This window comes from Macaca mulatta, chromosome 3, assembly GCF_049350105.2.
Source record: "Macaca mulatta isolate MMU2019108-1 chromosome 3, T2T-MMU8v2.0, whole genome shotgun sequence".
NCBI lineage: Eukaryota > Metazoa > Chordata > Mammalia > Primates > Cercopithecidae > Macaca > Macaca mulatta.
The window spans coordinates 47,193,451-47,221,323 of record NC_133408.1 but is presented as its reverse complement, the minus strand read 5'-3'; the positions used below and the strand labels follow the sequence as shown (position 1 = coordinate 47,221,323).

Genomic DNA, 27,873 nt, shown 5'->3' with positions numbered 1-27,873 from the left:
AGGGTCTCTATACCTGTTTGGAGGAGCCGCTCAACGGTTCCGTCCGGCCCCGCGCCTAGGCCTGGGCCAACCCTCGCGCGCTTCCGGCGCGGATACCCAGCAGCTTCCGGTCTTGCGCGCTCAGGCCGGGCAATGTGCGCGTTCCTTTTGGGTCCTGAACCCCGGAAGAGACACTGCGCAGTACCCTCTTACGTGAGGCGGTGGCGGTTTTTCGGAAGTCGTCTGGTCTCTCCGCGGCAGTTCGCAGCTTGCTGGCCTCTCCCTCGCCTCACGTCGGACTGCGGCTCCGCGGCAGGGAAGCAGCATGGAAGCTGAGGACCTCCAGGAGGAGTTGACCTGCCCCATCTGCCTGGAGTATTTCCAGGACCCGGTGTCCATCGAGTGCGGCCACAACTTTTGCCGCGGCTGCCTGCACCGCAGTTGGGCGCCGGGCGGAGGCCCGTTCCCCTGCCCCGAATGCCGGCACCCATCAGCGCCCGCTGCGCTGCGACCCAACTGGGCCCTGGCCAGGCTGACGGAGAAGACGCGGCGCCGGCGCCTGGGCCCCGTGCCCCCGGGCCTTTGCAGCCGCCACTGGGAGCCGCTGCGGCTCTTCTGCGAGGACGACCAGCGACCCGTGTGCCTGGTATGCAGGGAGTCCCAGGAGCACCAGACCCACGCCATGGCGCCCATCGACGAGGCCTTCGAGAGCTACCGGGTGAGCTGGCTGTCGCGGTGACGATGACGGGGCTGCCAGTATTGCCCAATAAAGTTTACTTAATTCTCCTGAAAGAGCCACGAAGTGGCCGTCATTCCTATTGGATGGCATGAAAAGCCCCTGAAACTCAGAGAAGTTAAGCAACACACAAATTTCAGAGCTGGGGTTAAAACTGGAATGAGAGGAGGGGAGGTGCGAGCCCCTCAGCAATCATTGTGCAGAATTTTCAAGAAACTGGCCCTTGGGGAGCTCCTAATAAAGAAAAACATACTGAGAGGGTGTATGCCGCTGCTGTCCAATAGAAACCACATATGTAATTTAAAATCTTTCTAGTAAGATAAGGAAACGAGGTGACATTAATTTTAATAATATATTTTATTTAATCTGATTACCCCAAATATTCAAAGTTGGGATGAAAATTATCAATGAGTTTTTTTTTTTTTTTTGAGACGGAGTCTCAACTTTGTTGCCCAGGCTGGAGCACAGTGGTGCGATCTTGGCTCACTGCTGCATCCGCCTCCGGGTTTCAAGCAATTCTCCTGTCTCAGCCTCCCGAGTAGCTGGGATTAGAGGCACACACCACCACACCCGGTTAATTTTTGTTTTTTTAGTAGAGAGGGGTTTCACCATGTTGGCCAGGCTGATCTCGAACTCCTGACCTCAAGTGATCCGCCCGGCTTGGCCTCTCATAGTGCTGAGATTATAGGTGTAAGCCACTGTGCCCGGCCTCAATGAGATATTTTATACTCCTTTTTCATAATAGGCCTGAAATTGGTGTGTATTTTACGTTTTCAACACATAGCAGTTTGGAATATCCACATTTCAAGTGCTTGTATGGCTAAATGGATACTGCATTGGACAGTGCCTGTCTGTATCTGTGAATGTGATAGACAACTGATGATTTGGGAAAAGCCTGGCTTGTAATGATGAGCCTGGCTTGTTACTAGCTTCGTTCATCAGTTGGGAAAATCATGTAACATTTGAATTTGGGGATTATCTGTCCTATCTATCTCATGGGTTAAGAATCTTCAGTTAAATAAGTCACTTTACCTTACTCTGCTTCAGCCATACTGGCTTTCTTGCTTTTGTTTCAAGTCTGTTCTCTTTCTCTACCCACATCTATCCTTTAGATCCTTTTAGCTTTTAGCTCGAAGACCTTCCCTGATCATCCTTTCCAGAGTAGCCCCACCCCCTCCCATTACTGATGGTGTAACTCCAGTGGTCTCCAGCAGAATTGATATGCAGTAAGTACATGAACACACGAATTTATTTATTTATTTTATTATTATTGTTTTTGAGACGGAGTTTCGCTCTTGTTACCCAGGCTGGAGTGCAGTGGTGTGATCTCAACTCACTGCAACCTCTGCCTCCCAGGTTCAAGTGATTCTCCTGCCTCAGCCTCCCGAGTAGCTGGGATTACAGGCACCCGCCACCATGCCCGGCTAATTTTGTATTTTTAGTAAAGATAGGGTTTCACTATGTTGGTCAGGCTGGTCTCAAACTCCTGACCTCAGGTGATCCACCCACCTTGGCCTCCCGAAGTGCTGGGATTATAGGCGTGAGCCACCTTGCCTGGCCAGACACATGAATTTAATGACATAGTGAAAATGTTTGGAAACTGTAAAATACTGTACAGTTGTACCAGCTGATTATGAACAGGAAACATGCAAAGCTGGACTAGAAAGTGTACCTTCATTCCTTTACTCAGTGACCTTTATTGATGCTTACTATTTGCCAAACATTGTTTTAGCATCTGGACATAAATGGATGAGAAAGACATGGGCCTTATAAAGAACTTAAGCGTGTAGAACATTAATTTCAGTGTGTGTGAGAGTTGCTGAAGTATTTACCAAGTATACAGAAGGTCTGAGGTCAGAGTGATCACTGAGGAGTGAGGAAAGGCTCCATTGAGGAGTTGAATGTGTTAGCTCTTGAAGGATGAGTAGAGGTAGGAGAGAGGGTATTTCAGGCCAAAGAAACACCATATTCCAAATGTGGCGGAGTGGAATAGCATGTGATGTGTGAGAGGACGAGGTTGCTCAGTACTTCTGGAGCATGGAGCATGGGAGGGAGGATGGTGGGCCACCAGCTTGAAGAAAAAGGCAGGGCCTTATCACGAAGGATCTTGTTTGCTATAGTAAAAAGATTGAACTTTCTCTTTCAGGCAATGGGAAGTTATTAAAGGGTTTTAAGGCAGGGAATGATATGATCAGTTTTTTTGTTTTAGTCAGATAACTTTGACATCCACGAAGACTAATTAGGCTGCTGTTGTACCATTTTAAGCAGGAGGTAATAAGGACCTGAATTAGTTTGGGGCAGGGATGATGGAGAGGGAGGGATGGAGTGATTATGAGCTGGAGTTGAATGACTTGGTGATCAGTTAGACTTGGTGGGTGTGAGAGAGAGAGGAGTCTTGGATGGTAGTCCAGGTTTCTGCTTCAGATGGCAGGTAGATGACTGTCAGGTTAACCGAGTTCAGGTACACAGGAGGAAGCATAGTCTTAGGACAGAAGATCCCATGCTCGTTGTGGAATGTACTGAGTGTAAAATAACTGTGACAGGAAGTCCAAGGAAGAGGGACAGGAGGTGGGGTGCCTTGGAGGCTAGAGATAATATTTTAGAATCCTCAGCCTATTCTTGAAGTCATGGAAGAAGTAAGAAGATGAGATTCTCCTAGGGGGACCACATAGAGGGTAAAAAAAAAGGCACAAAGAGAAGCTTGGGAAACACCAATGGTTAGTAGCCAGCAAAAGACATAGAGAGGACCCATCAGATAAATGGAAGGGAAAATATACTTGTGGGTGGTGGCTGAGGGAAATATAAGTGTATGGGTATGAAAGGGGAACACAGCCCTTAAATCTTCCATCTTCAGCAATAATAGCTATCAGTGTTCATTACTTCTTATGTACCACCCACAGTTCTAAGCATTTTTCATATTGTAATTCTTTAATCCTCATAGACATCCTGTTAGGTGGATTCTGTTATCCCCTTTTTGAAGATGAGGCAACTATGCCACAGAGATGTGAGGTTACATGCCCCCAAGGTCACAGAGCTAGGAAATGGCTACGCTTGAACTGAGGTCCTCTAACCCCCTAATCCTTTACACTTTTCACTCTGCCACAACTAATCTGAGAAGTCTTCTTAGAAGAGATGGGATTTCAGGATTAAATACAAGGCCCAACAGGACAGGAGTGGATGGGTAAGGGTTACACTGGGATGAGCTGAATGTCACAAGATTGACTGGGTAGGTGTTCAGGAGCCAGGTCACTGGGCAGAATTCCCTAATACCCGCCCATCTCTCTATCGTCCTCTGCTTAGTCACTGCCCTATTCAACCACCTTTCATTCCATCCCCACCCCAAGTTAGTTAGAAAAACATACACTGCCCCTGGATAAAGCTGCCCTATTTCCAAGCATCCCATTCTCAGCATATACTCAGATGGATGGACTATGTTTTAAAAGTTGGACAGCTGGAAGTTCCCTAAATCCATGGAAAATATCCCCATCCTATACCCGTTTTGGTGAGGGGAGAAAAAGAGAAAGAGAAATAGCTTCATAAATCTCTGGATGCAAATGGTTTGCATGGAAAAGGCCTCTAAGCGCAGCTCTTTTTTCCTTCATGCCTGACTCTAGGAGCTAATCCTTCCATTCTGTTAATTAATTTAAGATGTTTCTTGAGCACTGGTTTTGTGTCAGATGCTGTGGCACTGCACCAGAGGCAGCGCTGGGAATCCAGTGGTGAGCAAGACAGGTAAAGGCTTTCCATGGAGCTCACAGTCCAGTTGGGCTGAGGGTGGGAGGTAGACGACAGACAGACAAATAAATGAAATAATCACAGATGGTGATGGCCTGCTGGGAAAGAAAAAGAAAGTGCCATCCCAGGCCAGGCGCGGTGGCTCACGCCTGTAATCCCAGCACTTTGGGAGGCTGAGGCACAAGGATCACTTGAGGTCAGGAGTTTGAGACCAGCCTGGCCAACATGATGAAGCCCTGTCTTTACTAAAAATACAAAAATCAGCTAGGTGCGGCGGTGGTTGCTTGTAATCCCAGCTAGTCGGGAGGCTGAGGCAGGAGAATTGCTTGAATCCGGGAGGCAGATGTTGCAGTGAGCTGAGATCATGTCACTGCACTTCAGCCTGGGTAACAAAGCAAGACTCCATCTCAAAAAAAAAAAAAAAAAAAAAAACAAACAAAAACAGAAAGAAAGTGCTATGCCAGAGGGTTTCAATCAGGTGAGCAGTCTTCTCTTAGGAGGTGACATTGCAGCTGAAACTTGCTGGATGCGGAGTCTGCCGTCTGAGGAACCGTGGGAAGAGGCCCTGAGGCTGGGGAGAGCTGGATATGTTTATGGGACAGGGAGAAGGTCTTTGCGCCTGGAGGACCAGGAGCAAGGGGAAAGGTGGCATGAGATGTGACACGAGATGTAGGCAGTGGTCAGCTTATGTTGGGCCACAATGAAGTGTTCAAATTTTCTTGGTGAAGAGGAAAGCCAGTGAAGAATCTTGAGCAGGAGAGTGACAATATCTGATTATTTTTTAGAAAAGTTATTCTAAGACCAGGTGTGGTGGCTCATGCCTGTGATCCCAGCACTTTGGGAGGCAGAGGCAGGAGGATCATTTGAGTCCAGGAGTTCAAGACCAGCCTAGGCAACTGTGAGATCCCATCTCTACAAAAAATAGAAAAATTAGCTGGATGTGGTGATGCACATCTGTTAGTCCCAGCTACTCGGGAGGCTGAGGCTAGAGGATCGCTTGCACTCAGGAGTTTGAGGCTGCAGTGAGCTATAATGGTGTCACTGCAGCTGCCTTGTGGATATTGTATGAGAGAAGGACATGACTAAGTAGGGAGAGCAGTCGGGAGGTTATTGTAATTCAGACAAAAGACGATGGTGACTAAACTAGTGGTGGCAGTGGGGTTGGCACGCAGGTAGAGTTGAGGTGTATTTCCGAGGTAGACCTACCAGCTTGGATCGATTGCAAAAGTTACAGTGACTGAAATTCATAGAACTCAGGAGCTGGGATGGTATTTAAGAGACATTTAGTCCAATTGTCTTCATTTCATAGGTAAGGAAGCTTTGATCCAGGAAATAAGTGAGGCTGACTTGCTCACAGACGTACAGCTGGTTTGAAGGTCTAGAGTGAAACTAAGATCTTTGGAAGTTTAATGTTGTCTGAGCTACATGATCACAAGTCAGTAAATGTCTTCATTCTATAAAAGTATGCTCTTTTATTATACTTGTGTTTTCATATAGGTACAATTTTCTGGTGCTAAATGAAGAGAAAATGGTTTTTAAAAAAATATTATTTTTATTTATTTATTTATTTTTCTGAGATAGAGTCTCACTCTGTTGCCCAGGCTGGAGTGCAGTGGCGCGATCTCGGCTCATTGCAACCTCCACCTCCTGGATTCAAGCGATTTTCCTGCCTCAGCTTCCTGAGTAGCTGGGATTACAGGCGTGTGCCACCATGCCCGGCTAATTTTTTTTTGTATTTTTAATAGAGATGGGGTTTCACCATGTTGGTCAGGCTGCTCTGGAACTCCTGACCTCGTGATCTGCCCACCTTGGCCTCCCAAAGTGCTGGGATTCCAGGCGTGAGTCACCGCGCCTGGCTGAGAAAGTGATTTTTTAAATTTCTGGTATTTCTAACCCAGATTGAAATGCTTGGTGTTGCACTCCTGCCACCTCCTGGCAGTTTCTGTTGTTGCAGGGAAGGTGTTTTGTAATTTCCCCCGAGGTTGTCAAGTTAACTCTCTCATATGAGAGAATTCATGCATAATGACTTGTTAAGTCTTTTTAAGACATAGAAAATCTCTATTTAGTAGATTATTATTTTTTCATTATCAAGCAAAAGTGAAAACTTTCAAAAAAGCTTGGTCCTATTTGAAGGAGCTAATGTATATATCATTACAAACCTCATATACATCAAATTTGACAGTGACCACAAAGTGGCAGTTTTAATTGAATAAAGAAGTGAAATTATATGAGTGAGTAGCAGGGTTATGTGCCTATTAAAGCTAACCACTAGAGATAGTAAATGGTTTATATAATGTTAAGAAACATCATGGTAGAAACAAAATAGCACAGATGGTATTGTGCCATTTAGCAGAACTGTATAAATCCCTTTTATAATTTAATTTTATGTTTTCCTATTTCATTTTACCATGAAAATTTCAAGCATACATCAAAGTTGGAAGAATTTTGTAATAACACCAGTGTACCCACATCTATATTCTACCATTAACATTTGACTGTTTTATCACACCGCTGTCCATTTTTCTGTATCTCTGAATACATCAATTCTTATCTTGTTTTGATGCCTTTAAAATTCAATTGCAAACAAAATACTTTAGCAGGTATATCATTAATCAGATTTAACATTTGTTTATGTTTTTCTTTTTTTTTTTTAATATGTGGAGTCTCATTCTGTTATGTAGGCTGGAGTGCAGTGGTATGATCTCGGCTCACTGCAGCCTTTGCCTCTGGGTTCAAGCGATTCTCATGCCTCAGCCTCCCAAGTAGCTGGATTACAGGCTTGTGCCACCACACCTGGCTATTTCTTTTGTATTTTAGTAAAGACAGGATTTTACCATGTTGGCCAGGCTGATCTCGAACTCTTGGCCTCAAGCGATCCACCTGCCTTGGCCTCCCAAAATGCTGGGGTGAGTCACTGCGCCTGGTCTATGGTATTTTTTGAGGTAAAATTTAATACAATGAAAAACACAAATCTTAGTTGTACATTTGCTGAGTTTTGACAAATGCCCTTCTCAAGATAAAGGATATTACCATCCAGAGAATTCCTTCATGCCCTTTCCCAGTTATTCTCTTCCCCCTTCCCCTACCAGGGCAACCACCATTCTGATTTTTTTTTCAAACACAAATTAGGTTTTGCCTGTTCCGGAACTTCATATAAATGGAATTCCATTGTCTCTATTCTTGTGTAGGATCCTTTTGCTCAGCATATTGATTTTGAGATTCATCCATTTTGTATAGGTTGGTGCAAATGCAATTGCGGTTTTTGCTATTATTTATCCACCTTCCTATCAGTGAATACCTGGGCTGTTTCCAGCTTCTAGCTATTGTGAATAAAGCTGCAATGAATATTTGCAGTGAATATTCTTGTACAGGTCTATTTATGGGTACATGTTTTCCTTTTTCCTGGGTCTAGGAGTAGAATTGCTGTATCCTAGGATTAATGTACGTTTAGTTTTACACCAAACCTTTTTCCAAAATGGTGGTAGCATTTCATTTGCCTACTGATGTTGTGTAAGAGTTCCAGTTGCTCCATATCCTTGCCAACTTTGATGTTATCAGCCTTGTCAGTTATTTAACTTGATTTTAATCATTGTCCCTTGTAAATGATTGGATGAAAAGTTATACCTATGAGTAAGAGTTAGTTTTCTAGGGAACAATTTAAAAAGTTGTACAGATTATTTTTTAGTTCTCGTCATTTCTTGTTTTTTCTTTTAGTTTTATTTACATTTTTTAAATTTTATTTTAACATATATTCAGACTTACAGAAAGTTGTCCCAGGCCACCCTCCAGCATTTGACACTATTCCCTAGTTTTGTAGTTTAAATGATCTCTTCCTTCGGCATAGGAGAAACCATTCTCTCTTGGTTTTTCACCAACTGCTCACCTTAGCTTCTTTGCAGGATTTTATTCTCTGCATACGGCTTAAATGCAGTTGTTGCCTTGATCCTCTTACTCTATAGAATCTTACTGGCTGATTTTACGCTCACTCGAGGCTCTAGCTGCCACCTGGGCTTTAATCCCGAAATCTGCTTCTGCAGCATACATCTCCTTCCCAACTCTAATTGCTAACATATCCACTTGGATGTCCCATAGGCATCTCAGACTCGATTTATTTAGGTGAAATTTATTTTCCTTCCTCCCATTTACACACTGCTCATCTTCCTATATTTTCTAATTTGATAAATAACTTACAGTCCATCCAGTTACTTAAACCAGAACCGAGGGGCTAAATCTGGACCTTTTCCTCCTGCAGCCATTTGGTCATCAGTTCCTGTGGGTTTTTCTCTTGTGTGTTTCTCTAACCTTTCTGCTTCCATCTCTGCACTCGCAGCTGGCATTCTGCTATTATTGGGTGCTGCCCCTCAGCCCAATTTGTCAATGTTGATTGACTTGCTTTAGTTTTTAATAACTTACTTGGGTTTTTGAATTACAAAAATGGCATATGCCACTTGTAGAAATTAAAGCAAAAATGTATGAAATTTCTAGTACCCCACCTCCAAATTTGTAAGCGATTCTTTTTCCTCGGAAATCACCAATGTTAATACTTGGGTATAAATCCTTCCAGATTTCCCTTGCCTTCACATACAAATCCACACACATAAATAAACACATATGCGCATACACACATTTATTCTTTTCAAAACAGAATTATACGATACATATTGTCTTACGGCTTGCTTTCAACTTATTGTGTATTTCATGTCAATATATAGACAGCTACCTGAAATTGATGCAAAGTATCAATATAGCATAATTTATTTAATAATTCCTAATTAGTGGACAATGAATAATGCTATAGTGACCATTTCTTTACATATTGGTTATTTTTGCTAGTGTTGTGTTGCATAGATTATTAGAAGTAGCATTATACACATTTAAAATTTTGTTAAATACTGCCAGTTGTCTATCAAAAAATGGCACCTTTTTGACCTCCTGTGGTGCCAGACGCCTTCTCCCTGCCAGTAGTAGACATTTGCTAATCTAACAGCTTTTAGTTTTGCCAACTTACCAGGAAAACTCAATATAGTGTTGTGATGATTTCAGACCAGAATAATTCTTACCATAGGCCTGTGTGACCATCTTCAGTATTTTTTCAATCTCATTCTCTGTTTTGATTAGGTGACTTTTAGCTCTTAAAAAATGAAGTTGCCAGGCATGGTGGCTCATGCCTGTAATCCCAGCACTTTGGGAGGCTGAGGTGAGAGGATCTGTTGAGCCCAGGAGTTCGAGACCAACCTGGGCAACATAGGGAGACTTTGTCTCTACGAAACATAAAAAAATTAGTTGGACCTGATGGAGCATGCCTGTAGTCCCAGCTATTTGGGAGGCTGAGGTGGGTGGATCACTTGAGCTCAGGAGGCTGAGGCTGCAGTAAGCCATGATCAGGCCACTGCAGTCCCACCTGGGTGACAAAGTGAGACTTTGTCTCCAAAAAAAAAAAAAAAAAGAAAAAAGAAGAAGATGATGGTTGAAGAGATGTTTTCTTACCCGTGTGTGTTTCTGCCGGCAGGAGAAACTTCTTAAGTCTCAGCGTAATCTCGTGTCCAAAATGAAGAAAGTCATGCATTTACAGGATGTAGAAGTGAAGAACGCTACACAGTGGAAGGTAATAGCAGAAGTGGTTGGATATTTCTTGCTCCTGAGGTCCTTTTGGTCTGGGACATTTCTCGCTCCTGAGGTCCTTTTGGTCATGGGGTTATGCAGTTCACATAGGGTCTTGGATGCCTCAGAAGCTCTGTTTCCTCCATATAGTGACTGAAAGAAGAACTTTCTGGGTGTCAGTTCAGTTGTCAGGCCCCTTATAGATTCAGGGATAGGAGAGGAAGTAGCTGTCCCTGCTGCTAGTGGCTTTTGGTGATATGAGTTCCACACACTTCATCCCCATCTCTCTACTTTAAGGTAGCACCCCTCTCCTTCCTACTTTTTCCTAAATATACTCCCTAGGTTGGAGTTGGTTTGGGCCCATGGCATTGTGGAAGGAGGCAGATGAATGGACTTTGCTTTCGGGGAGGCTAATTGTAGTTGGGAGGTACGCATGTGCACACACACACACACTCATACTCCTAAAGATTTAACAAAACTCAATGAGTGTTCTGAGGGCTAAACTAAGTAGTAGATGTGCAAGTTTGTTTTAGTTTAAAACTTGTCAGTAGTAGAGACTGAAATGTTAGGAAGAATGAATGAATACTATAATGACTAGTATAGAGCTATCAAGTAAGTATAAATAAAGGAGTAATGGAAATTTTAGGGGAGTGGACAGGAGCTTTTCAAGAGGGGTTGCTTAGGATTGACTGTGGATTACTGGGGAATTGTGTAAGGAATTTAGTAGCTGGGGTCAGGCAGGAAAAAAGAGTGAACAAATCTCATGTGGCCTTAGGATAAGATAAAGAGTCAGCGAATGAGAATCAGCACAGAGTTTTCAAAGCTGCACAACTTCCTGGTTGAAGAAGAGGACCTGTTTCTTCAGAGACTGAACAAAGAAGAAGAAGAGTCAAAGAAGAAGCTGAATGAGAACACATTAAAACTCAATCAAATGATCGCTTCATTGAAGAAGCTCATCTTAGAGGTGGGGGAGAAGAGCCAGGCCCCCACCCTGGAGCTGCTTCAGGTGAGACAGTTACAGGCGGGGATAATCTCGTCTTCACTAACTGAACTCCCTCTTGTCTTTAGAGCTGAATATCCTTCCTGGTGAGTGGGTTTCATAGACATGTCTTATCTCTTGCTAGTTCTGTGCTGTCACACAACCAAAATGCCAAAGATTCACCATTCAAAGGAAATTAATGTGAAACTTAGGTAGGCTGAGCTCAGGTCATATGAGCTCAGTTGATTCACATGGTCTCACAGTTCATCTAGGATCTGAGACTTAGCACATGTAAGACTTTTTCATTCATCTTATGTGTACATTTATAATTCTTTATTTAAATGATAAAGCAAGCATAAAACTCCCAAGTACATAATCGTATCAACAGTGAAGAGACGCTTATGTTTCTCGCTTGTTTTTAATCATTACAATCACAGCTTGATAAAACTTTTTTCTTATCCCTATATTTTGAGTGGTACTTTCATTTAAATAATTTCCAATGTCTAGCAACCTTTAAAAGATTGTAATTCTAACTCAGCACTTAAGTCTGGGTCTTTAGGCCAGTTTGTTATCAAAAGCCCCTCCTTTGAGTTGATCTTTACCTTTATATCCTCTGTAGTTCTGAAGAGTCCTTATAGCTTCTTTTAGTTTTTGGCTAGGGTCCTACATTTGTGACTTTGTTTTTTCTTTTTGCTGAAATAATTCATGCTGAGTCTTGGATGCCTCAGAACCTCTCTCTCCTCCATTTCATGTGAGTGAAGATGAAAGGATCTCTAAAAGGTGTTCTCAAGAACATTTTCTGTCTACCATTACTATTTTTTTTTTCATAAGGAAGAGACAACATTCTCTTCTACTCTTAAGGAATTCAGAAACCTGGACCGACCCTCTAGTTATTATCAATAAGAAATTGCTAGCTAGGTTTTATATGATAGATATAACCTAACATTTAATATTAAGTGTAATGACTTCCAAGAATTATGTAAAAGTTTTACAACATGCTTAAGCAATGAAGTTCCTAGTACATATCCGAATGTGTGTCATAAAAGAATCTCTGAAATAACACATTTAAAATACAGGCTTAACGTCTAATTAGAATCTGAAACCTCTAAGATACGTGTGAACCAGCAGAATGCTTACAAAAAGTTGTATCAGCAAACAGAAATGCAGAGTTAGGGAAACGATTAAAAAAGATGAAACTGGGGCTGGGTGCAGTGGCTCACGCCCGTAATCCCAACACTTTGGGAGGTTGAAGTGGGCGGATCACCTGAGGTCAGGAGTTTGAGACCAGACTGGCCAACATGGCGAAACCCTCTCTACTGAAAATTAGCTGGGGGCGGTGGCACATGCCTGTAATCTTAGCTACTTGGGAGGCTGAGGTAGGAGAATCGCTTGAACCCGGGAGACAGAGATTGCAGTGAGCTGATATCGTGCCTCTGCACTCCAGCTTGGGCCACAGAGCGAGACTCCATACCAAAAAAACAAAACAAAACAAACAGATGAAACTGGAACATAGAATCTCAGAGCCTGAGAGAACTTACTGTACTTATCTATCTATCCATCCATCCATTTAAAAAATTGATTTCCTTCACTTTTACCCCATGACCCACTTCTAATATACATCTTCCACATTTTACCTGTTTCTTTCTCCAGTGATGACTACCCGGGTTGCCTCCAACACCATCACCACTACAAATAATGCTGCAGTGAAACCATTAATATCTGCTCTTTATTGTTTATTTTTATTTATTTTATTTAGGTTTTGAGACAGGGTCTTGCTTTGTTGCTCAGACTGGAGTGCAGTGGTGTGCTCATAGCTCACTGCACCCTCGAGCTGCTGGGCTCAAGTAATTTTTCCGCCTTGATCTCCCAAAGTGTTGGAGGATTACAGGTGTGATCCACTGCCCCCAGCTGTTTTTTTTAAATTGGTCCTTGGGTTTCTTCTCTAGCTGTTTTCTCAACTTCTTGAGTTGGAATGCTTGGCTCATTTATATTTACCCTTTTGTTTGCTGGTAAATTTAAGTTATGCTCTTACCTTTAAGTATTGCTCTGTATTCCACAGATTTTGACAAGTTGTCATATTTATTGTCATAATAAACATTAAAACACATTTTAAGGCCAGGTGCAGTGGCTCACACCTGTAATCCCAGCATTTTGGGAAGCTGAGGTGGGAGGATATCTTGAGCTCAGGAGTTTGCACTAGCCTGGGCAGCTTAGCAAGACCTTGCCTCTATTTAAAAAAAAAAAAAAAAAAAAGTATGACACCCGTGGAGAAAAATGTATAAATCATAAGCTTGACAGATTATCACAAAGTGAGCACTCATGTAACTACTATCCAAGTGAAAAAAATAGAACATACATAGCATTCTAGAAGCTTCCTCATGTCACCAGTCGGTACTTCTTCCCTTCTCCTCAAAGGGTAGCCTCCCTCTGGACTTCTCAGACTCTTGTTTTTTTTTTTACCTTTTTTTTTTTTTTTTTTTTTTTTTTTGAGATGGAGTGTTGCTGTGTTGCCAAGGCTGGAGTGCAGTGGAGCGATCTCGGCTCACTGCAACCTCTGCCTCCCGGGTTCAAGTGATTCTGCTGGGATTTGCAGGCTTGTGCCACCACACCTGGCTAATTTTTGTATTTTTGGTAGAGACGGGGTTTTGCCACGTTGGCCAGACTGGTCTCGAACTCCTGACCTCGAGGGATCTGCCTGCCTTGGCTTCGCAAAGTGCTGGGATTGCATGTGTGAGCCACCACGGCTGGCACTTGTGCTTATTTTTGAGTGAGTATGTTTCAGGATGCTCTATTTTGTACTGGCTTCTTTTGCTCACATTACGTTTGTGAGATGAATCCATGCAGTAGGTATTTGTTTTCATTGCTATACACCAGTGTTTTGAATCAGGGTGATTTTGCTCCCTCCGAGGGCAAAATCTGATATTATATAGAGACATTTTTGGTTGTCACTACTCAAGGGTGGTTACTACCAGCATCTCTTGTGTGTAGGATGCTGCCAAACATTCTGTAATGCACAGGACATGCCTGCCTTCAACTCCCAGCAAAGACTTATCCATCCCAAAATGTCAGTAGTGCCTGCTGTGTAGTACTGTCGTATTCCATTTTATTAATATACCAAAGCATATTATTCATTTTTCTTTTGAGGAAAATTTGGATGATTTATGTTTCTGTTGTTATTAAAACACAGGAATATGTGAGAACATATCTTTTTGGGTGCACATTTGTATACATTTCTATTAGTTGTATACCTGTAAGAACAATTCCTGGTCATAGGACATATATGTGTGTTCAGCTTTAGTAGATGATTCCAAACCATTTTCAAACTGGTAGAAAGTGATTGTTCCGGTTTACACTATTGTTACCAGTGTGTAAAGTTAGAGTTCCAGTTGCTCTGTATCCTCACCAATACTTAGATTTGTCAGTTCTTTAATTTTAGCCACCCTGAAAGGTGCAAAATGGCATCTTCTGCCCTCAGTCGGCACCCCTTTCCTCTTCCTAAAGGTATATGGATATATGTGTGTGTGTGTGTGTGTGTGTGTGTGTGTGTGTATATATATATATATATAAAGCTATTTTCTTTCTTTTTTCTTTTTTTTTTTCTTTTTTAGACAGGGTCTTGCTTGCTCTGTAACCCAGACTGGAGTGCAGTGGTACCATCTTGGCTTACTGCAACTTCCACCCCCCAGGTTCAAGCATTTCTTGTGCTTCAGCCTCCCGAGTAGCTGGGATTACAGACACCCGCCATCACGCCTATCTAATTTTTGTATTTTTAGTAGAGATGGGGTTTCATCTTGTTGGCCAGACTGGTCTTGAACTCCTGACCTCAAGTGATACCCCCACCTCAGCCTCCCAAAGTGCTGGGATTACAGGCATGAGCCACTGCACCCATCTAGATAAAGCTATTTTCCTGATAACTAGTGAGATTGAGCACTTTTCCTGTGGTAATTAACCATTTTCTTTTTTTTAAATGAACAATTTAGGTTTACAAAAAAGTTAAGAAGATGGGACAGAGTTCCCACATACCCCTTCCCCCAGTTTCCCCTATCGTCAACATCTAGCGTTAATACGGTTCATTTGTTACAATTAATGAACCAGTGATACAGTTTACTAACTAGAGTTCATAGGTTATTTCCATTTCCTCAGTTTTTACCTAGTGTTCATTTTCCAGAACCGTGCCTAGGATACCAGATGACATTTGGTTGCCATTGTCTCTCCTTAGGTGCCTCTTGGTTGTGACATTTGCTGAGACTTTTCTGGTTTTTGATGATCTTGACAGTTTTGAGGAGTGCTGGTCAGGTATTTTGTAGGATGCCTCCCTATTGGAATTTGTCTGTTTTTCTCTTGATTAGGCTGAGTTACAAGTTTTTGGAGGAGCTCTATTTTTTAAGTACATGTTGCCATTGGTTACCTGATATGTTACTTAGAATTTTTGCATCTATGTCTTTAAGTAAAATGGGTCTATATATATTTTTTTCTAGTATTTCATTTCATGGCTTAAGGAACAAGGTTATAATAGTCTCTGAAAAATCAGTTGGGAAAATTTCTATTTTTCTCTTTTCTGCTACAACTTAGGGTATTTTCAGTTCCATAAAGTTTAGCAAAATTCACCTGTAGAAAATATTCTTTGGATTTGGACATGATAAAATATCCCTTGCGATTATAATTTAAAAGCCATCTTGTAAAACAACGGGAAGGAGAAAAGTGGAAGCTCAAAGCTAGAGCTGCTGAGGACCTACCAAAAGGCAGGCAAAGGAGCAGGCTCTGTGATTGAGACTAGTTGGGGAGGCCGGCGGGAAGCCAGGAGCCAGTTCATGTTATGGTGCCAAAGGAGAAAGAGTAGGGGCACGGGCAGCATTGTCGAATAGTGCAGAGGGGCCACGTGAAAGAAAGGACCAGATTCTGTCAATCCGTTGGCTTTGGCAGCAGGAGATCATATGTGACATGAACAAAAGCAACTGTCAGAAAATACCTGCTCACACAGTTGTGTCCTAGGTCTCCAGGAGAAGGTTCGTAACTTGCTTATGTCTTCCTTCTTTTCACAGAATCCAAAAGAAGTGTTGACCAGGTATGTGCTCCTGTTCTCTTATGGGGACCTGGGTGGCATGGTAAAGATACAGGCTGAGCAGAAGGGAAACAAGGCCTAGGCTCCATAGGTCAGTCTGGGCACACCCTAAGAGGGGATCTGAGGAAAAATTCTCCCGATTGCTTCTGCGAGGAGGAATGGGAACAAAAGCCATCTGAACTTTGGGCTAAGAACGTTTGACTGGGAGTGGGGGTCCTGGCTACCCTAGTTGTCCCCTAAGAGCAGTCTTCTCTACCTTCTTAGGAGTGAGATCCAGGATATGAATTATTCTCTTGAAGCTGTAAAGGTGAAGACAGTGTGCCAGATACCATTGATGAAGGAAATGCTAAAGCAGTTCCAAGGTGAGCAGAATTTCTAGGAGGACTTGGGGCTCCTTAGAAATCTTTCAAGTAAGAGAATAAAGAGAGAAGTCTGAAGAGGAAAGAGGAAACAACATGCAGCGAACAGAGTGTCAGGAAAGGTGGTTAATAAGTGGGTATACACTTCATTCAAGAAACATTTATTTAACACACCGTTATGAGGTGCTAGTGATACAAAAAGAAAGAGACCTGTTCACTTCTTCATGAGTTCATGAGCACATTGGAGACACACACACACGGCACTCACTGTGATATAGTAGGAGCCAGTGTTTGCTGGCGGGAGGAGTAAAATGTTACAGAAGTCCAGAGGAAGGGCTCTGTTGGGGGTGAGATGGGAAAGTTTTCACAGCAGAGGTGACAGTTTTGAGATTTGAGGGATTAGTAGGAGTTTGGCAGGTGGAAAATGGGGATGACTGTTTCAAGCAGAGGCAGCAGCATGAGCTAAGGTGTGGAGAAAATGGAGGGGTGGGTATCCAATGAGGCTAAAGAGCAAGGAAAGGTTGAGGTTGAGAAGAGTGTAAGACAGACTGAAAATAAACCCATTGGATCTCCAGGGACACACCAAGGTGTGCATGTACATGCTCTTGAAGCTGTGCTGGCGATTCTCATGTGCACATGTTTGATTAAGAACCATGTTGTAGGCCGGGCATGGTGGTGCATGCCTGTAATCCCAGCACTTTGGGAGGTCAAAGCAGGTGGATCATTTGAGGTCAGGAGTTGGAGACCAGCCTGGCCAACAGTCAAATATTATCATGCATGCAAAAAGACAGGAAAGCAGTAACCCATAATAGAGGAAAATAATCAACTGAAACTGACCTAGAATTGACACAGATGTTAGAATAAGAATGGAAGGACATTAAAACATTTATTATGAGTGTATTCTGTAAAGAGGTATATAGAGACCAGATCAAAGTTTTAAAGATGAAAAATGTGGTGATTAAGGTGAAAAATGCACTGGATGGGATTAATAGTTGATTAAATATTACAAAAGAAAAAATTGGTGAACTTGAAGACAGCAATGGAAACTACAAAAAATGAAACATACACGGAATAAAAGAATTTACAAAAACACAAAGAGCATCAGTGACCTGTGGGACAACTTTATGCAGCCTTATTATCTATGGTGATTGGAGTCCCTGAAAGAGAGGAGTGGGAATGGGGATGGAATAGGAAAAATACTTTAAAAAATAATGACCAAAGATTTTCTGAATATAATAAAAACTAAGTCCACAGATCCAAGATGCTCAACAAACCCTAAGTATGAGAAATATGAAGAAAAATACGCCAAGGCTCATCATAACTTGCTTGAAACCAGTGGTAAAAAGAAAATCTTAAATGCGACCAGGAGAAAGGACAGTTACTTGCAGTGGAACAAAGGCAAAGTTGACATTACACTTCTCATTGGAAACAATGCAAGTGAGCAAACTCTTTAAAGTCCTGAAAGAAAAAACTGTTAACCTAGAGTTCTAGAACTGGCCAAAAATATCCTTCAGAAACAAAGGTGCAATAAATAAGTTTTGAGATAAACTAAAGCTTAAAAGAAAGAGTTTACAGCCGACTGACACTTCAAGAAATGTTAAAGGAAGTCCTTCAGACAGAAGGAAAATGCCAGATGGAAATCTCTCTACACAAAGGAATAAAAGAGCACCAGAAATGGTAATGACATGAATAAATATACATTATTGTCATTATTTATTCCTTTAAAAAGGAATTGCGATGGTAAGTTTATATGTCAACTTGACTGGGCCACAGAGTGCCCAGATATTGGTCAAAAATTATTTTGGGTGTTTTTGTGAGAGTTATTTTGGATAAGATTAGCATTTAAGTCAGTAGGCCTGTGTAGATGGCCCTTCATAATGTGGGTGAGCCTCATCTAATCAGTTGAAGGCTTGAATAGAAAAAAAGACTGACCTTTCCCTGAGCAAGATGGAGTTCTACAGCATACTGCCTTGGACTTCACCTGCAGCATTGGCTCTTCCTGCCTAATGGCCTTCAAACTGGAACACTGGCTCTATCTGGGTCTTGAGCCTGCCAACTCACACAGCAGATTTGGACTTGTCAGTAGCAATGATCGCATAAGCTGGTTCCTTATATTAAATCTCATGCACTGGCTGGGTGTGGTGGCTCATATCTGTAATCCCAGTGCTTTGGGAGGCTGAGTTAGGAGGATTGCTTGAGGCCAGGAGTTCGAGGCCAGCCTGGGCAACATAGACCGTGTCTCTACAAAAAATAAAATAATTAGCTGAGTGCCTGTAGTCCCAGTTACTTGGGAGGCCACAGCAGGAGGATGGCTTAAGCCCAGGAGGTTGAGGCCGCAGTGAGCTGTGATTGCACCACTGCACTCCTGGGCGACAGCGAGACCCCATCTCAAAACCCAGAAAACTCATAGGTGCACACATGCACGTGTGCACACACACACCCACCCACCACACACAGACACACACAGACATATATATCCTTTTGGTTTTGTTCCTTTGGAGAACCCTGATTAATAATAATTGAGTATTTCAATAGACAAAAAATGATGTATTTTGGAGTTTATAACATATTTAAAAGTAAAATGCATGACAGTGGTGTGAAGATTGGGAGAGGAGAGATGAAAGTGTACTATGATACAGTTCTTATATGTGAAGTGGTGTAATATCACTTGAAGGGAGACTAATAAAAAGGTGTATACTGGTGCCAGTCTCCTACTGACTTCATTAAGGATGGCACCATGTCTGAAAGGCCGAAGGAGATCTGGAATAGTGAATGAGACATGGGGTTTATTGAAGACCTACATGCAGGGCAGTCCAGGAATGGCTGGCTGGACAGGAAAACAAACCACTACTATTTGTAAAAAGCATGCAGGTGATACATAGCGTTTTCATTTAGCAGTCTCCACCTGGGACCCTCCATTTTACCAAAAAGAAGGAGCCTCGATTCCCTGTATAGCCTCTGCTTCCAAGGAATGGACCAGGAGTTCACATGGCCTTTATACATAAGGAGTGCATTTCTGGATTGGCCACTCCTGGATTCCTTACCTCAGAACTCTGAACACACAGTCTTCTTAGACCGTGGGATTATTCTCAGGGGGTGCTGGAGTTACTGCTGTCAGGTGTGTCTGCCATACACTGCAGTCCAGCATACCCTCGAATGGCCCCCACATTCTTATCACGTCATTCTCTGCAGCTTCCCCCGGGGCAAGGTATGTGCAGGAGCATTGCTGCCAGATGCTGCAGCAGCATTAGAAACTACAGCAACAAAAGACAATGACAAGCATAGTCCAATCATCCTCTACAGAAAGCTTTTCCAAGCACTTGGAAGTTGATAAGATAGAGATTCTATAGCTGAAATATGGGTTTCTAGGGTTCACATAGCCCCGGTTATAATGTGAGAGTAGTAGGGATATATACACAACATTTGATTTTAATTAATGTGCAACTTCCACCCGGGGCAGCAGTTAAGGTATCCAGGACCATGCGATTTTACACAGTTGCCCAGTGAGAAGAGTAATGGCATGGCGCAGGTATCCTTGAAGGCTGCAGCCATATGTTTAGTGAGGTCTCCAACTTGCAGCTCTGTGCCTATTGTTGCCACTTGGGGGCAAAAATGACCAAGGGGTAGAACCACCAGAATGCACACTTCTGGAAGCGCCTGGCTTTTACACTCTCCCAGTTCGTAGGAATGGTGTCTCAATGGGACACAGTGTGTCCAGCAGGTGAGGACGACCCCAGGTGCACCTACCAGCGTAATTATAGGATAAGTAAGGCCAGCTGTGGTTGCCATCTACCTGTAGCCATCCCCAAGGGGAGATCATGGGCCCCCACATGGAGACAGTCACTGTGCCACCCAAGCCACATGTTATTGGCTATTTGAAGGGACTGGTTGCATTGCTGTGGGGGTAGCCATCCATATTATGGGTTTAGCTTGTGACATGTTATTATCATGCCTTTCAGTACGTAAGGGTGCGTGACGTACTACCTGTGTCTGCACTCTTGTCACTCACCCTTGTCCATCGTGTTCAGCATACCCTACAGCTGGGGTAGCATTAACCTTCTCCCATACTAGGTGGAAAATATGTCATCTTGTCTCATTGATGGTGGGAAACTCACTGCATAATGTGGTGGTGGTGCTGAAGGGAAGTGGGTGAGGCTCATCATGCCGACTATAGACATGACTCCAGGTGCTCAAGTTAGCAGCGTGGATGTGCCATGGCAGGTCCATTGTGGAGGAGAGGGGCAGCTCTCTGCAGACCCAATAGTCTGTTGTGTTCTGGAAAGAGGTCACCGTGTGCACCCAGCTGGTGAAGCGGTTTGCTGCACCCTATCTATGGGCAACAGGTGAGATGTTTAGTGGGTACAAGAAAGGGGAAGCCATTTAGTAAGACACAGGAAGTTGTGTCATTCTGAGAGCACCACCCCGGCAATGGCCTGGCGCCTGGTTTATAATACCAAGTGAATTGGGCCCTCTCTGATGCTTTGCAAGTGGCCAGAGTAAGACAGTGGGGGATATTATAATGTTCTATAAGAGGATGATTGTCCCCTTGCACAAGGAAGACTGGGATTCGTTATTTTAGAAGTACAGGGGGTTGGGGAGTAGGATGTAAAATAGGTGTGACCTGTATATTCTATTCTCGGCCCTTCCCCCATGGAGTGCAAGAACAGACCTGAGAAATCTTTTCTTCTTTTTTTTAGTTGCCATATAATAATTGTACATATTTATGAGGTACAGTGTGATGTTTCAATACTTGTATACAATGCATAATGATTGAATCAGGGTAATTAGCATATTCATCACCTCAAACATTTACCATTATCTGCGTCGGGAACATTCAAAATCCATTTCTACTAACTGGGAGAGTGTAAAATCCCAGGGAGAGTGGATTAACTCTCTCCCACTCTGTCTGAACTTATTTCCCAGCTTCACCAATTTCAGAGCGGTATAATCCTGCATCGTGGTGTTCTGCCTTCTTTCAGGTGCAGGCAAGTCTTCTAGGGCTACCTGCTGTGGGTGTGGTTGGTCTCCTTTTATATTGGTGGTGACCATCAGACATGCTGAGAGGATGGGAACCTCTATGGACTCATCCCAGTCCTCATCCTCCTCGCCACTAGATCTCTTCATGGGGTCCCAGGACTTAGGGCCTCAGGACAATTTAGTCATGATAGTTCTAAGTCCATGTGGTAGTCAGTGACCCTTCAAACAGGCTACTCAACAAACCAGTGTCTCCATTTTGTCATCCTGTTCCCACAGGTGGGACAATAAGTTCTCCAACACTTCAGCCTGAGCTAGTATCTCTCTAGTTGCAGCTCATCTTGTAACTGATGAACCCTTGCCTGTGCCGCAAGGTCAGCCTTGGGGGCTGCTCTAAGCAGTCAGGAGTGGCCAGCCAACTGCAGCTGCCACAGCTTGGGCATTTGACTTTCCCTTAGTTGGATCTACCCCCTGCAGCAGTTCTTCCAGATCTTTTGGCATTTCGGGGATATCCCCATACTTACCTGGTGGGCCCCACCCATCAAGGATAGTGGCTATCAGGCCCCCCATACACGTAGACAGCCAGCCCAGGATTTCCCTTGTGGATTTCCCCTCCCCTGATCCCATTGTCTTGGCACTCAAGTGGAATTTTCTCCGACCTCCTGCTGGGCTAATTGTGCTAGACCCCTATTGATTTCAGTAGGGATGGCACTGTGTCTGAGAGGTGGAAGAAACCTGGAGCCAGTGAATGAGACACAGGGTTTATTGAGGACTTACATGCTGGGTGGTCCAGGAGCAGTGGGCTGGACACGAAAACCAATTACTACTGTTTGTAAAAAGCATGCAGATTATATAGCATTTTCACTTAGCAGCCTCCTCCTAACAACCTCCATTTAACCCGGAACAAAGGGCCTTGATCCTCTGTACAGCCTGCATTCCAAGAATGGGCCAGAGGTTCAGATGTTCAGATGTCCTTCCTAGATAAGGAGCAGATCTCTGGGTTGGCCACTCCCACTTTCCTTAGCTTGGAAGTCTGAACACACATTCTACTTAGACCATAGGGTCATTCTCAGGGTATGCTTGAGTTATTGCTGTCAGGTGCATCTGCCATATGACACTATAAACCTTAAACCACTAAAATAAGAGAATTGTAGCTAATCAATAAAGGAAAAAAAGTGGAATTATAAAAAGTGATTAATAAAAAATAACGCAGAAAAAGAAGAAAAGAGCATATAGGGCAAATAGAAAACAGCAAAATAATAGACACAAGTCTTATACTAATAATCACATTAACTATAAATGGTCCGAATGCTCTAATCAAAAGGCAGAAGTTGGTTGGATTGGCTAAAAAAAAAAGCAAGACCCAACTGTATATTGGAAAAGAAACACACTAAATATGAAGAACCATATATGTTTAAAGCAAAAGAATGGAAAAAGATATGTTAGTAGATCTGGAGTGGGTATATTAGTGTCAAAAATTTCTGAGCAAAGGATATTACCAGAGATAAAGAATGTTATATCCTAATGATAAAGGGGTCAGTTTGTCAAGAGGAGGTAAATTCTAAACATTTATGCACTTAACAGTGCTTCAACTATATTAAGCAAAAACTAATAAAGTTGCAAGGAGGAATAGACAAATTCACAATTACTTTTGGAGTTTTCAGTAACTTCTTTTAGTAATTTTTAGAGTAGGCAGTAAATCAGCAGGGATATAGTAGACTTGAATACCATTATCAATCAACTTGATCCCATTATTTATAGAACAGTCTACCCAACAGATATGTACTACATATTTTTTTCAGTGTACGTGAAACATTTTCCAAGATAGACTAAGCTGGCTGTAAAGCAAGTGTCAAATTCAAAGGATTCAATTCATACGGAGTATGTTCTCTGATCACAATGGAATTGATAGAAATCAGTATCAAAATATCCTTGGAATCCCCCCAAATGTCAAGAATCTAAATAATAGACTTTTTAGTAACCCTTGAATTAAGAAATCAAAAGACAAATTAGGGAGTAGTTTGAATGGAATGAAAAGGAAAAGACCACATACCAGAATTTGTGGGATGCAGCTAAAGCAGTACTTAAAAAAAAGTGTATAGTGCTATATTGGAAAGAAGAAACTTCTCAAATCAGTGACCTCAGGTTCCACCTTAAGACACTAGAGAAAGAGGAACAAGTAAAGCCCAAAGTAAACAGAAGAATGGAAATAATAAAAAATCAGAGCAGAAGTCATTGTAGTAAAATACAGAAAGCCAAAAGAAACCAATGAAACCAAAAGCTGGTCCTTTGAGAATTTCAGTAAAATTGATATACCTTTAATCAAAATGATCAGAAAAAAAGAAAACACACTCATGTCAGAAACGAGAAATGTGACATCATTACAGATTCTACAGATATTAAAAAGATAATAGAATATTAGGAGCAACTTTTGCCAATAAACTTGACAACACAGATGAAATGGACGAAGTCCTTAAAAGACACAAATTACAAAAGCTGACTCATGAAGATAGAGATAACTGGAATTATCTTATTTCTATGAAAGAAATTGCTATTAGAAACCTTCCAAATGGCGTTTGTTTTTTCTTTTCTTTCTCTCTCTCGCCTTCTTTCTTTCTTTTTTCTTTGTTTTTGACAGTCTTGCTCTGTCACCCAGTCTGGGGTGCAGTGGTGCAATCTCAGCTTACTGCAACCTCCACCTCCCAGGTTCAAGTGATTTGCCTGCCTCAGCCTTCTGAGTAGCTGGGACTACAGGTGCATGCCAGCATGCCTGGCTAATTTTTGTATTTTTTTTTTTTTTGGTAGAGATGGAGCTTCACCATGTTGGTCAGGCTGGTCTTGAACTCCTGACCTCATAATCTGCTGCCTCGGCCTCCCAAAGTGTTGGGATTATAGGCGTGAGCCACTGCGCCTGGCCCCAGCTGGCTTTCTTGGTGAAACATTTCACCAAATATTTAAGAAATAAATGCCAATTCTTCAAGAACTCTTACTGAAAATTGATGAAGAGGGAATATTTCCCAATTATTTCTGTGAGGCCTGTATTACTGTGATACCAAAATCCGACAAAGACGTTACAAGGGAAAAGAATTATAGATCAATGTCTCTCATGAACACAGATACCTAAATTCTAAGAAAACTTTAGCAAATTGAATCCAACAATATATTAAAAGGATAATATGTATTAATCACAACTAATTTATATATCCTTTGGCATACAAAAAGGATAATGTATAATAATCACAATATATGAGATTTATCCCAGAAAAGCATAGTTGGTTTAATATTTGAAAATCGATGTAATTTATATCATTAAAGTAAAAAAAAAAAAAAAGGAAAACCATGTGATTGTCTCAGTTGAAGCAGGAAAAGCATTTGTCAAACTCTAGCATACATTCCTGATTTTTAAAAAAAGTCCTCAAACTCAAGAGACATGGAGAGTTGGAGGGAAGGGAATTTGGAGGCAGGGAGGCCAGGGAGGACGTTGTTAACACATTGAGTGATGCTGGAGATTGGAGTAAAAGCAGTGGCAATGGGAGTGGAGGGGAGGAAAAGAACCTGAGTGACAAATTTCAAAGGTAGAATTGATAGGACTTGGTGACTGACTAGCTATTGAGGGTTAGAGGAAAAAGAGTCGCAAATAAAGATTTCACAGCATGGTGTTCAGGTGGAGGTGACTCTGACACCTTAGAGAACATAGAAGGCAAGATGTCTGCATGTGAAGTGGATTAGTCCTGAGATTATAGAAGGGGGAGTAAGTAAGATAATTAGCTCAGTTTTGAATGATTGGGGAGATTTGTAGAGATGTCCCATAAACAACTGGAACCCCTGAAGAGACCTCGTTTTTCTGTCCTATGTGACACCTGTGTGTATCTAGCCAAAGAACCAGCTAGTCAGCAGCTTTGGTTCTAGTTTTGATTCAACATGTGAGAATTTGTTAATATCTCTCCAAATTTTAGGCTGATTGTGAAAACTTGGATCATGAAATAATTAGATCCCCAGTTTCTAGAGGTTAGTCTTTTTTTTTTTTTTTTTTTTTTTTTAAGATAGAATCTTGCTCTGTCACCCAGGCTGGAGTACAGTGGCATGATCTCAGCTCACTGCAACCTCCGCCTCCTGGGTTCAAGTGAGTCTCCTGCCTCAGCTTCCCGAGTAGCTGGGATTACAGGTGCCCACCATCACACCGGGCCAGTTTTTTGTTGTTGTTGTTGTTGTTGTTGTTTTTTGATATTTTCAATAGAGACGGTTTCGCCATGTTGGCCAGACTGATCTCAAACTCGTGACCTCAAGGAATCTCCCCGCCTCAGCCTCCCAAAGTGCTGGGATTACAGACATGAGTCACTGCGCCCGGCCTAGGGCTTAGTCTTTTAGAGCAGAAGGGAAATGAGGACTTCAGGTTGCTAAAGGCCATGCTGTGGCCTGCTAGGCCTGGCTGAGGATCAGTTGGGCAGCAGTGAGAGTCATGAGTGCTTGTTAGGAGGAGCAAGATGAAACTGATGCTGGAAGAGATGGGCATTTCTGGGGAAGGGTTGATGATAAGCTGCTGCGCTACTTATCTCAGCTCTCATTTTCCCCACAGTGGCTGTAAACCTAGCTGAAGACACAGCTCATCCCAAACTCGTCTTCTCCCAGGAAGGGAGATACGTGAAAAATACAGCATCAGCCAGTTCTTGGCCAGTGTTTTCTACAGCATGGAACTACTTCGCTGGATGGAGAAATCCTCAGAAGACCGCTTATGTAGAGAGATTTCAGCACTTACCCTGTGTTCTGGGAAAAAACGTTTTCACCTCAGGGAAACATTACTGGGAAGTTGAGAGAAGAGATAGTCTGGAGGTTGCCGTTGGGGTGTGTCGGGAGGATGTCATGGGAATTACTGATCGTTCAACAATGTCCCCAGATGTGGGCATCTGGGCGATTTATTGGAGTGCTGCTGGCTATTGGCCCTTGACAGGCTTCCCTGGAACTCCCACCCAGCAAGAGCCAGCTCTCCACCGAGTGGGAGTTTACCTGGATCGTGGGACTGGGAATGTCTCCTTCTACAGCGCTGTGGACGGAGTGCACCTGCACACCTTTGCTTGTTCTTCTGTCTCACGCCTCCGGCCATTTTTTTGGTTGAGTCCATTAGCATCTTTAGTCATTCCACCAGTGACTGACAGGAAATGAGGCTTTTCTTCCCCTGACCAAAACTCCTTCCCTGTAGTCCAGCTCAGGGACATACATCCCCGGGCCCTCTTCTGCCCTTCATGTCTCTATCCTGGATCATCCATCTTCTGGGTCTCCCTAATGGAACCATTTGGTATCTGCCCTTTGTGTGCTTCACAAGAGGCAGTCCCATGGGAGGTGGTTCTGGCCAATGGAGATGGGACAGGAAATTTTCCAAGGTGCTTTTGGGAAATCTTTTTGTAGGTTTTAAAGAGATGTGCGGGGAAGACATATGGATGTTAGCAGCCATATTGGAACTCAGAACACAGGAATGGTGGAAAGGTAGAAGAAACATAGTTTTTGTTGCCAATGTGAAATTGTTGAAATTTCCTTAATCCTGAGCTTCTTATATGGGATAATTATGCCCTTATTGTCTAGGACAATTTTAGTTGTATTTGGTTACTTGCAGCCTGAAGTACCCTAACTGGCACTAAAGGGACATAGTGTGAACATCCCACAGTATAGGCTTATGTCATGTTTGTGAAATTTGACAAAGGCATAGAATCTTTTTCTATCCAGTCAGGCATTGCCTGTTCTTTCCAGTAACTACTGATTCCCCCACTTTTCTGTCTTAGAAAATTGTGGGAATCCCCCCTCACTCTGCCCATGTTGCACTCTCTGTTCCCAACCATGTCTCTGCCCTCAGCTATTAACTGTACTGTGTATTTGTCAAGTTCCTATATTGTATGTACAGGGTTATTCATGTCATCATGAGAATGTTGGAACGCTTGTTAAGTACTTACCTTTTGCTAGCCTCTTCATATGCTGTTGCATATGATTCTCATCACAACTCAGTGAGATGGAAAGTAAAATCCTATTTGTACAAATGAGAAAACCGAACTCTTTAGAGTAACTAGCTCAGTATTGGCTAACTGGTAAATGGCAGTGTTGGGACTAAAATCCAGATTTGTCTGAGATGAAAGCCCATGCTCTTATCTACTCTCTGTTTATTCGGAAGCATTTATTGGATGTTGATCTTTGTTTCAGGTTTTGATTTTGTTACATGTTTTTTATACTGTGTGTATTTTCCTCACTCTACCCTTCTGCTCTAGATTGTCTGGACTCAGGAGATTGTAGCAGTTACTGGATAGTTATTTTTAAGATAATGATTGCTTTTCTCTGTTTATATAAGTCATGTGTACTTACTATAGAAAGTTTGTAAGATACAAAAAGTATAAAAATTAAAGTTATGCACTACTAACATTTTATTTTCTCCCAGATTTTCAATAAAGACTTTCAGGCAGCGATT

At 42.5% G+C, this 27,873-nt stretch overlaps 1 protein-coding gene and 1 long non-coding RNA gene across 2 annotated transcripts; both read left to right on the top strand.

The window, feature by feature from the left end:
* The first annotated feature begins 175 nt into the window (after positions 1 to 175).
* Positions 176 to 27,873, top strand: TRIM4 (tripartite motif containing 4). The gene is given in 8 exon segments (XM_077996240.1): positions 176 to 697; positions 2,925 to 2,943; positions 2,946 to 2,986; positions 9,960 to 10,055; positions 10,827 to 11,057; positions 16,073 to 16,095; positions 16,357 to 16,454; positions 26,002 to 27,873. Coding segments are annotated over 8 exon segments (1,485 nt in total). The 5' UTR covers positions 176 to 304; the 3' UTR covers positions 26,586 to 27,873.
* Positions 18,935 to 23,621, top strand: LOC144339720 (uncharacterized). Its single transcript, XR_013415077.1, has 2 exons — positions 18,935 to 19,850; positions 21,313 to 23,621. It is a non-coding gene; the product is annotated as an uncharacterized LOC144339720 (long non-coding RNA).